General features: G+C 40.7%; 1 protein-coding gene across 1 annotated transcript in view; it reads right to left on the minus strand.

The window, feature by feature from the left end:
- Positions 1 to 390: 390 nt before the first annotated feature.
- Positions 391 to 11,923, minus strand: part of CUNH4orf33 (chromosome unknown C4orf33 homolog) — an 18,210-nt gene continuing 6,677 nt past the window's right edge. Inside the window, exons 2-6 of the mRNA XM_008055001.2 lie at positions 10,984 to 11,173; positions 6,995 to 7,055; positions 4,655 to 4,706; positions 4,327 to 4,526; positions 391 to 1,962 (exon numbers count right to left, since the gene is read on the minus strand). Coding sequence (XP_008053192.1) covers positions 1,857 to 1,962; positions 4,327 to 4,526; positions 4,655 to 4,706; positions 6,995 to 7,055; positions 10,984 to 11,164 — 600 coding nt within the window. The 5' untranslated portion in view covers positions 11,165 to 11,173 and the 3' untranslated portion in view covers positions 391 to 1,856. The remainder of the gene's footprint in view (positions 1,963 to 4,326; positions 4,527 to 4,654; positions 4,707 to 6,994; positions 7,056 to 10,983; positions 11,174 to 11,923) is intronic.

Raw genomic sequence — 11,923 nt, forward strand, 5'->3', positions numbered from 1 at the left:
TCATCCCACTTGGGCCTCCCAAAGTGCTGGGATTAGAGGCGTGAGCTGCCGTGTCCAGTCAATGTCTTAACAAATATGGATCTTTTTTGTTCAATTCAAATAGGTCACTGTTTTCTACTCATTTCAATAATGAACAGAAGATTCCTAGTGTTACATTACTGTATACTACATGGGGTTCAAAAGCATACAAATAAGATGTCCTAGTCTTTGGTTGGCTGAGGTTTAGGGAAGTGGGAAGAGAAATAAGACTTTGGATGACAGAGCCAGAGATGTTTGGGTGACAATGACACAAAGCAGAAGGTATGCCGGAGGCCACCTCCGGGGGGGGGGTTCACGGGGACCCAGGAAGGAGGCGTGGTAAGGGGAAACAATGAAGAGTCCTGACCAGAGTTTCTTTTCAGGCACTCTGGCACTGAAGCACAGCAGTGCTGATTTATTTATATCATAATTTTTGGCACACACTTAGCAGAAAGTTAACAGTTAAGGGAGTAATTAACAATCAAAACATATCGAAACGATTGTATGACGTACTAATGATTTCACAAATCTTATGATTTTTACATAATTATATGGTTTAATAATGACTGCATGTAAGAAGCTAGCTGTTCTTGGAAGTGGTAACTTATTAAAACGGCAAGGTTAATATTAGTCAAAAGGTTAGCAAGTGGAAAGTAAAACTTATGCTTTATAAAGGTAAATAGTCTATATAGATATAAAGGTGTTAGGCATATAACCTTTATGTAGTTTTAATTTAAAGGTCGCTGTCTGTGATGAGGCAGTGTCTATATTTTATTTATATATACCAATCATTTCACTTTTTACTAAGTGCTGACCTTTGGGTTTTAGAAAGCAGGCACCAAGGGGGCCCACTGCGTTTTATTTTTTCCTATAAAGATAAGTTTTTCTACTTAACATGCCTTTCATCTATCCAGACTTTTTTAACCATCTCATCATCATATGCACTTGTATAAGGTAGTGGAGGGTCAAGTAATTCTAAGTTTTGCATACTACTCTTTCCTCTAGGTGCCCACCAACTTCTACCATTCATATTATAGCCTATATGGGGGCCTGCTCTAACAGTTGGCAAGGGTTTGTGATATTGTTTCAAAGCTTTAAACTTGTGGCTACTCTGGTGTTGTTTGTATGGCTTAACTGTGTTTGCTTTAGTTTGTACCTCAGTTTCCGTCATTTCTCGGTACCATAGTTTTAACATAAAGTAGAACAGTTAAAAGTACACTTTGTCACAGTAGGTTTTGGAGTAATTGGTTGTGACCCGTTGGGTTGCTATTTGCCTTTCCTGAGGCATGGGCAATGGTAAAACATTAACTGCTTTATTATTGACATTATAGATGCTGTAATCCTTAACTTTAGTCACAGTGTTCTTTCCCAAGGGGAGATTTAAGCATATTATTCCTGTAAGGCATAAGCATAACAATATAATGGGAACAAACAGGCGACCATGAGTCACAGGACATTTACGTAGAACTTTCCTCAAGACTTTCCATGGGGCTTTGTCACACACACGGATCCCCTCTGGGGCTTTGCCTTCCAGAAGGGTATCTTCATCCGGTTCCCATGCCGAGTCCTGGATTGTCATGGCCTCTGCCAAAGGTGGAACCCACTGACCCCATGGACTCAGGGATTTAGAGAGATGGTTCAGCTTTATTGGTGAAATCATCTACAGACTTTCTATTTTCTTATATGCATATAAATTTGCCACAGACATTGTATTTCCATCGATCACTATAAAATATTTGTTGTTGAAATGGACTCGAGGTGTTTTTATAAAGATAGCTACTTGCTACTGGTTTACCCTAAAAGACAGAAAAATGACTGAAACGACATCTCGCCTCACCCTAGATAGCGGGTCTCTCTGTGGGCCACAGGTCTGGTTCCGGCTGTCTCCACTCTTCTCCAAGCACGGTGTTGAAACTGAAGGGCTTGAAGTATTCTAGACGATGGCTGAAAAAAGAAGGTGGGAACTGAAATGAATTATGCCTTCATGAAATAGGTGTCCTGAAGGACTACTTATTTTGTCATATGTGTGACAGGACAACATTCTATTTTAAGAAGTACCAAAGGTAAGATGTATTCGATATGTACACTTTTCTCACTCACTCTATCCAATACTCAGCTCTGAAAACATTCACCCACATCTCCAAGTAGTCTCCTTTCAAGTCTACAAATAACTCTCTCACTGCTGAAGGGAGAAATAAAACTCAGTCCCCAAAATCTGACTTGTTACCTCTAGTTTTAAACTAATCTTTTTATTTTTTTTTGAGTTGGAGTCTCACTCCGTCGCCCAGGCTGGAGTGCAGGGGCACGCCCATGGCCACTGCAGCCTCAACCTGCTGGACCTAGGCAATCCTCCACCTCAGCCTTCCAGTAGCTGGAACTACAGATGCACGCCACCATACTTGGCCGATTTTTGTGATTTATTGTAGAGTCAAGGTCCCATCAAGTTGCCCAGGTTGGTCTCAAACCTGCAGGCTCAGGCAATCCTCTTGCCTCGGCCTCCCAAAGTGCTGGGATGACAGGCTGAGTCACCGAGCCTGGCCAACTAATCATCTTACAGTCTTGCATATGTTTCTATATTCAAAGTTTAATATAATTTTTATCAGTCATATAAGCAATTGTTTTAAGAAGTTTCAGCTCCAAGATAAAAGGATAGCCTTCTCAATTTCCTTCTTTGCTAAAGCAAGAGAGTTAGTGTAAAAGAGCATTAATCTTTTCTTTTCTTTCTTTCTCTTCTTTCCAGGAAAACCACTGAACTATTTATGAAGCTTTCTCTTGTGGATGAATGCAAGGCTGAGCTCACATACTGCAGTGGAACTCTGCTCGGTAGGAAGAGTGGCTACGCGTGGCTACGCGTGGCTCTGCCCTGGCCGATGCAGATTCCTACTTTCACCTAGGGTAAGTCTCCAGTGATCCACCATGGTACCTGAATCATGAACATTTGTATAACTAACTCTGAATTGTATCCTACAACTTTAAAATAAAAAAGTTAAAGCTAAAAGGAAAAAAATGTTTCCAGTTATATATGAATACGGGAAGAGCCAGAGAGACATGCCACCTTGGTATGAGGACCCTGAGGCCACTGCAACTAGATGTCTCATTCTGCCCACCTGGCCAGGATGAACCCGTTTTTGAATCACTGTGGTCATTCCCCAGGTGAGATGTTAGGGACACAGCAGTGTAGGATAAGAGAAAGGAAGGGAGAAGAAGATCAGACAGAGGCTAGGTCAGGGCTGGGAGAAAGGCAGAGCGAAGGGGGGAAAGTGTGTTAGGTGGAATAAAAGAGCATGCCAGAAGAATGAAGGCAACTTGCAGTGAAGTTAGGGCATGGCAGGAAGGAGAAGGCAAACAGGTAAAAGAAAGACAGCGTGGCACATTCCAAGGGTAGAAAGGTGGGAATGTGCTGGCTGGGATGTCTCCGCCAGGCTCTTCTGCACACTCAGACTCCCTGACTCTCTCAGCCATGCTGAGTCTGCTGAGAGAGGCACCGAGGAGGCAGCACAACTTGCCCCGGGAGCATCTGGCTCTCCTCCCAAGGGGGTTGTCCTTGCAGCAGGCGCTGAAGCACTCACAAGGCTGGCCAGGAGCCATGTTCTCCCCGGGCGACAGATACAGGTGCGAGGATCGGGGAGGCGAGAGGGAAGACCTTGGCTTAAACACCTGTCGTCCACAAGAGCAACGCCTCTCGTAACAACTTCATGGTCATGGCTTCCAGGGGACCTACAGGGAAGGTGGCCATCACAGGGGAACCCCTCAGCCACGCTGTCCCTGCCATGTGTTCATAGTTCATTCCAAACTACTCTCAGGTCAGACGTCGTTGACCAGTTAGGGGTCATTTTTATCATGAGCAATGCTGCCTAGAAACACGGCTGGCATGTGTATCCTGGTGAGGTCACCAGTGGCAGAGAACCCGGAAGACAGTGGAGGATCGGAATATCTTGCGGCAGGGGCAGGGACAGCTTCACCCTTTCCTCACCCATGAAACATGGACGCCTCTGGCCATCTAGCTCTGAAGGGGTTACAAACACCTTTGCAACCCTACTGCTTTATCAGCTGCTGCAACACTGGCTAGGCAAGGCTTTTCTCACACCTCTGTGGAAACCCAAGGGCTCCCACCACTCACGGTACTGAGAGACTATGGCAGTCCACGTGGATCCACCAAGTATTTTCTGAAGACCGTCAGGGAACACTGGCCTCTACTAGGCACCCGTGCACGTAGTCACCTTCAAAAATGTCATCACCACTCTACTAGAAATTCATTTAGAAAAACTCCTACTTGGACATCTACCTCTTCTTGTGCTTTCTACTTACAAATCAGGTTTCTGTCCTTGTTGCAATTCATGCTGAGGTACAGGATAAAGAGCTTCATAACTTCGTTTCTCTTTTGATCCATGGATCGCAAAGGCATTGAATTTTGTCACATTTGGTGGAAAATAACTCCAGGGAAGGTAAGCTTCACCTTCCCATTTTGTCTCTCCTCTGGACACTTGGAACGATAAAGCAAGTTCTTGCTACAGAAACAACGTGTGGAACCCAAAAGGTAGAGTCAGACTTGCACTTTAAACATGCAAATACATGCATCATTGTGTACTTAAGAATTTTTATGTTTTTTTACTTACAGATTTTAAAATTTACTTACTTTCCACACCTTTCTTCTTCCAGAGAGTAAAAGCACTAAATGCTGTCCATGGCTGTCAAAATGAAGATTCCTCATCAGTGTTTGAAAGAAACACATGTCATCACCTTCATTCATTTCATATCTGGAACGTGTGTGCTTGTAACTTAATTTCCCAATAAGTAAAAGATGCAATAATACTATTAGATCATGGTAGGGAGGGCCGGTGTGTTCAGTTACTTAGAAATGACATCTTTGGGTTTACCATGTTCCATCACATGCCTAAAGTGTCACAAGCTTAGAATGTTTTTCCTATTCTTTAAATAATAAAGTATACAAGATACTTCATTCAGTTGAATGATACAAAGCATAAAAAAGGGTCAGGGGATACCATGTTAACTGGGGTTGTAATAAAACCAGTTTCAAAAACTAAAGTGCCCTAAGGAAAGCTAGCATCAATTTCCAAGTCTGAATTCCACAACTTTATTAAAGGTTATTTCTGTAGCTCATCAAGAAAATAGAAAATGCAAAAAACATAGACTTTCTAATGTGTCTATTTTTGTACACACGGTCTGCCTCTTGTGTTTTCCAGCTTTCCGCTGTTAGTTCAGTGTCACATTTTCAAAAAGTAACACAATATATTCTCAAAAAGGAAACTGTAATAACAGTGCATAATTGGGATTAGCAGGTCAGTAAGAATCAAAGGATTTCAGGTATTAACATAAAGCCAATTTATTGTCTCTGGAAAAAAATGATATTTTAACATTTCTACCCAGTCTTTTGTAAGTTTTTCAGGAAGAACTTGCTTCAGTGAACTGTCCTAACAGAAGACGAGTAATCTTTCCCATTTAAAAGTCCTCTGATTTTATGCAGTTTTAGGGATACACCCTAGGAGGAGTACAAATTCTTGCATATTAAAACAACACTGAGCAGCTTGGTGGCTCAGCCTGTAATCCCCTGCTTTGAGAGGCTGAGGTGAATGGATTGCCTGAGCCTGTGGGTTCGAGACCCACCCGGGCAACTTGGCGAGACCTCATCTCTACAATAAATCAAAAAATTAGCTGGGCGTGGTAGTGCACGTCTGTAGTTCCAGCTACTGGAAGGCTGGGGTGGAAGGATTGCCAGAGCCCAGCAGGTCGAGGCTGCAGTGGCCACTGCACTCCAGTCTGGGTGACAGAGTAAGACTCCAACTCACAAAAAAAAAACAAAACAAAAAAACAAACACTGTTCTTCACGTTCCTTTCCTAGAGATTAACTGTTACAGGAACTGACATCCTGAAGCAAAACCATGATTCTTTAGTTTTTCCTTTTTTTTTTTTGAGTTGGAGTCTCACTCTGTCGCCCAGACTGGAGTGCAGTGGCACAATCATGGCTCACCAAGATCCTTGACTCAGCTTCCCAAGTAGCTGGGGTTACAGGTGCATACCTCACGCCAGCTAATACATACAGCTAGACTTTCCACATTAGACGTAGTTATATATCAAAATGAGGAAAAATAAAATAGCATCTAAAAATCTTATTTGGTTCAATGGTTTGGAGCGCTCTGACCAGCCTGCTAAGGAACAAAGGCTATAGTATATTAGATACTGAAAAGCATTTAAACGGCATTTTGAAAGAGTAAGAGCAATATAAAGAATTATTTTATTATTAAATACTTTGCTAATTAAAAATCAGCTGTAACTGAGATGACAGGAGAACAACAATAGAAAAAAGATAGTTTGCCAACCAGGTAAAGAAGATTCCTAAGACACAGGTGAACTTGGACAAAGATTCATTTTTTAATGAATCTAAAAAAATCCATGCTTGATTTTGTCTTTATTCATGGCACTGAATGCAAAAATGACACCACACATACTTAATAAATGCATGACGAATAATAAAGGTGGAATACGTGAATACATAATTATGTAATACACAGAATTAAAGTATAATCTAGTCATTTAAAAATCCGCTTAAAGAAACATTTCATAAGCTAGCTCAATTCATTATATCCATATATCTTCCTTTATTTCTGAGCAAAAATAATGCAAATTTATAAATTCTGAGAAGAGTTTTTGTTTTATAGTAATTTCTCATTTTACAAAAAATTATCTTCAAATTTATCAGAAACAACCACATGAGTGAACTGAAAATACTGACAATATTTTCAAACATCTAGAATATACAAGTAAATTTGAATCATATATTCTAAATATATGCATTGCACTTGAAAATAATAAATTATATACAAATATAATTCAGATTAGCATTCTTCCTAGCTAACTGGAATTAATGAGCTTTTGCTATAATCATATGATTTACAACTAGAAAAATGATATGTTCAAATTATGTAGTCACGATTAAGGAAAAGTAATTTATACTTACGGACAAAGTTCAACTTCTAAATACTGCTCGGTTACATCATTCAGGAAAAATGCTTCCACAACTTTTGAAAACAGAGATATGACATATTGAGAAATGTAACTTTGCTTTCCAACAATTAATGATTTATTTCTTTAGAATATAAAATGAACTATTTTTAATTACAGTACTATCCCTGGTAGGCAAAGGGTAAAGAAAAATGGACTTGACCTGGTGGAAGAAACATACAGGCAATAAACCATTATCAATTTTCTTCCGTATCAGAGTGCCACGAATCAAAAAGATAAATGAAGCCCGGTGCTGGTGAGGTTGTAAAGAAGTCAACATGATCACATAGACTTTGAGCCAGTTATCTTCTAGAAATTTATCCTAAGAAAATAATCCAACGTTTGGGAAAAGAAGTCTCACGTTATACCGAGGCACTGCTTAAAAACTGGAAAGAATCTAAATGATTATCTCCTATTATAGGATTATCTCTTATTCTATAAATAAATCCCCTATTATACAGTGAGCTGTTAACTAAATGATGGAATGCATGCATTATGGAAGACAGCTACTAAAATCAAAGAGACAGTTAAATATTTGTTGACATGGGACGACATCCATGATATCTGACAAGGAGGCTGCAGAAAAGCAACCAAATGTACGTGAGATTAAAGCGTGTGTGTGTGTGCTTGGGCCAAGATTCTGCAAAATGAGTAAAAATACTAAGACTGCTTATCTGTGATTGGTGGAATGCAGGCAGGTAATCTTTCTGTTTTATAACTTCCTGGAACTTTCTAAGCATTGCCATTTTTAAAATGTGCTATTTCAATGATAAAAGCAATACATCTCTCTTTTAAATAATTAAACAGCACAAATATGCATAAAGTAAAAAGTCAAAGTCCATTTCTTCTTTTTGTCTAAAACTTGTCAAACTTTTTCTAAGCTTCTACAAACTTTTTTTTACCTGTTTAGATTTTCCAAAAAATAAATTGGAATCAACTTGTCTCCAACTTGCCTTATTTCACACAAAAACTCTCCTGTATATAAATACCAATTCTTTTTAATGGCTAAATAGTATTCTTTCATAGATTGTTATAACTTATTCACCTAATACTTTATGGGGAGACATTTAGGTTGTTTCCAGTTTTCCACAAGTTATTTTTATAATAAAATAGCTAAGATAGTTCTGTCAACCATTCAGAGAATGGTTGCCCCTTTCTGAATCTTTTACCTAGACTAATTAGCATGCCTATTGTGATGGTTAATTATGTGCATCAACTTGGCTAGGCCATGGTATCCAGATTTTGGTAACACATTATTCTAGTTGTTTCTGTGAAAGAATTTTTAGATGAGATTAACATTTAAATCAGCAGGCTTTTCTTAAAGCAGATTATCCTTCATAATGTGACTGGGCCTCATCAAATCAGTTGAAAACCTTAGTCGAGATAAATAATGACCTCCCCCAAGAGAGGAATTCTGCCATCAGACATGAACTGCAAAATCAACCCTTCCCTGGGTCTCCAGTCTGCTGGACTTGCCAGGCTCATGACTGTGTGTGCCAACTCTTAAGGGTATCTTTCTTCCTATTTATCTCTCTCTTTCCCCCTCCCTCCCCCCATATATATATCTCACTCTGCATGTGGGTATATATATGAGAGGGGACCTAAAAAGATTCTGAATTATTTTGAGGCAGACAGGGCCCTGGTAGTACAGGCTTCACCGCTAGGAAAGTGTTCTAGGAACCCATCGACATCAGCGTGCCGGCTGGCATTGTAGTGAGAGGCTGCATTCGGTTTCAGTGAATTTTTCTGGCCCGTTTGCCCATTTCATGGTGGGGGATTTATGAGCATACCTGCCCACACCGTGCCGAGTGTTCAGTAGTTTTGACCAAAAATGGCATAAGCCCCATACCCCACCCTGCCTATTCACCCAATCTTGCCCTGAATGATTTTTGCTGTTGTTTCCCAGGATGAAAATGTCCTCAAAGGGAAACATTTTTGCCGATGTGGAAGAGTTGAAACAAGAAAAGGTAGAAACACTAAAAGGCATCGAAATCAACAAGTTCAAAAATTGTTTTGAGCAATAGAAAAAGCGTCTTGATAGGTGAATCTCGTCAGAGAGTACTTTGAAGGTGACTGATGTTTAAACATGCAAGAATAAATAAACATGTAAGAATACATAAATTTTAAATAAATTCTGGGGGTTTTTTGGGTCCCCCCTTGTAGAATATACACACACACATATCTTCTGGTTTCTACTTCCCATCATTACCTTACAAGCATTTTTACAGCTTCTCTGTCTTAATGTATCAGATGCCGGGAATACCTTGATTAGCTCACAATATAATCGGGTACTAAAGTGAACCATTTTAATAAAAACTCCAAAATGGAGGGCTGCATGGGCTGCTATAGGTAAAGAGAAAACAGAGAAAGTGGTGTCCATGGGAAGGCTTCCTGGAGCAGGTGCAGTCTGAGCCCTGTCTTGAAAGACGAGCTGGAATTAGGTGAAGGGTGATGGAAACAGCATCCCAGGCTGAGACAGCAATATCGTCGAAGACACAGAACTAGGAAATACCGTGGCTTATTTCTAGGCAACCCTTTCCAAGTGGGAAGAACTGGTGATGTCACAGGGAGAATAAGCGGCCAGGTCACGGACAATCTGACGGAGCGATCCTATTAAGAAGGGTCAAAATTATCTTGAGAGAACTGCAAGCCTGAGAAGGCTTCCATGCAGCTGAAGAATGAGCTTACGTTTTCACTTCAGGTAGATCACGTTGGCATCTAAGTAAAGAATGGGCTTGTGGGCAAAAAGACTATCCAAGGGGCTCTGCCCCAACCCAGGCAGAAGATGAGGAAGGCCTAGCCTTGGGGAAGGATGGTAAGGATGGCAAGGAGGTGCTGAATTAGAGGGACACTTAGGAATTGAACCTGATACGGCTTGGCGAATAAATCCAGTATGGGAAGTAGGAGAGAAGGAAGTCTTGGAAAGAGCGCACAATGTCCAGATCTGGTGATCTGATGTATTGCCACGAACTGAGATCAAGCAATAAGGTAAAGAAATGGTTTGTGAGAGAAGCAGGTGAGTTGAGTGTAGGATTTTTTGAATGTGGTGTGTCTGTACTACCTTTAGTAGATAAGTCACATTGTGTGTATACCATTAGGAAGAGGGTATGTACACGTTCTTTGTCAAAAAGACAACATATGCTTAACATACAACAAATTGACACTGACATACAAATAGCATAGAGAAAGTAGATGTTGACTAAAATATACATCAAAGGTTTCTTTCAAGAAATGGGACACGAATTAGACCTTGACCTCGGCTCATTAGACACAGGAGGAACAGAAGGAAAAGGGGCATGGGTTAAGAGCTTTTGTTGCATGTGGTGGCCCAACTTATATGCACCCCTAAAACCTACAGGAAGGACTTGAGCTTTATCTAGGGATGGTAATGGCCAATGATCTGTGGAATGGCATCGTGAAGAGTATTTCAAAAAGATGAATCCGGTAGCTTAATTAGGATACAGCAGAAGGAGGGGCAAACCTGGCACCGTGTCATCTCATGACATGCCTTCGTGGGATATGTGAGATCACTTGCCAGCGTACATTCCATGTTGAGTTCGATGGTGTTTCTATAAGAAGTTAAACACCCCATAACTTCCATGGAGCAGGTTTATAAAGTTAAAGTGGTAATGTGAAGCTATTTAAAGACAAAACGGGAATGCTGAATTCTTCTTAGTTCAAGTAACAGAAATAAAGGAAGGAAACGTGGCAGCAATATAAAAATCTGGATTTGTAATGGTCATTTTTCACTGTTGTGGTGATGGAGTTGAAGTCACCCAGGTAATGGAGAAAGGTCAGAATGAGAGATCGGTGGGAAATGCCAGACACTGCACATGTCAACCGCTCAAAGGCACTCACTCCGTAACAGCAAGATACAATAATCGTTCTGTGAGAGGTTATCATAAAAAGACTTATGCTTGCAATACGACATGCACTTCCACTCACCTTCGTAATCCCACAGCTCATTGAAAGGCTGTCCTGGTTCTCCAGGTGGGGCAGGAGGATCATTGAAAAATGGAGCGCTAACGCACATCATCACGCCCTCGTCACCTGGATGCAGCCTGACCCGCACTGGCTCGTGCTGCACCGGAAAGCCATCCCAAGTGTGTCCAATTTTAAAATCCATCTGAAACCTCTAAAGGAAAACACATGAAGACAAGCACTTTAACAATATACAAATATTTTTGTGAGTTAGAAACAGAATGGACATTTCAATGCCAAAGAGCAGACAGGAAGGCAGTAGAGTGACAAGAACACGGTCCTGGAAGACAGAAGGCCATCTGCGTTGTGGCAAATCCAGACTCTGAGTCCTGTCCTAAAACAGGCACCAGTCCTAAACGCTTTAAGATTTTAAGTCTAGATTCAGCTCTAGCACGCTCATGAAGAGCACACCAAAATCACTGTTAGAAATAGCAATCAAGTCCACTGTAGAAGTTGTTAATAGACTTAATGACAACTATAAGCACTGAGTTTTTACGTCATTCTTTGTCTTTTATTTACTATAAAGTGTGCAGGTGTCTAAGTTACTAGATCCTCTGGGAAGCAAGATTTTTATAATAAAATTCAACTTAGTAAAAAAAACCAAAAACAACTCCATAAGTCAGCAGAAGCAGTGCTGTTAACACCTGTTCTTTTCGCTATAAACCTTTTCTTGAGGGTGGAGAGATTTCAACTATGTGACAGTTGGGAGAATTGAACTTTGCCTTCCTTAGTCCCGGTGCATACACTTTCAATTTCTGATATTTCAGCTGTGAAATGACTGTGGCTTGGTTAATCACTTCCTTTCATTGAAAAATGGGAGCCGGGCTCGGTGGCTCAGCCTGTAATCCCGTGCCTTTGGGAGGCTGAGGTCAGTGGATTGCCTGAGCCCGCGGGTTCGAGACCC

This window comes from Carlito syrichta, unplaced genomic scaffold (genome assembly GCF_000164805.1).
Source record: "Carlito syrichta isolate Samal-C Ts95f unplaced genomic scaffold, Tarsius_syrichta-2.0.1 Scaffold301628, whole genome shotgun sequence".
Classification (NCBI taxonomy): Eukaryota; Metazoa; Chordata; class Mammalia; order Primates; family Tarsiidae; genus Carlito; species Carlito syrichta.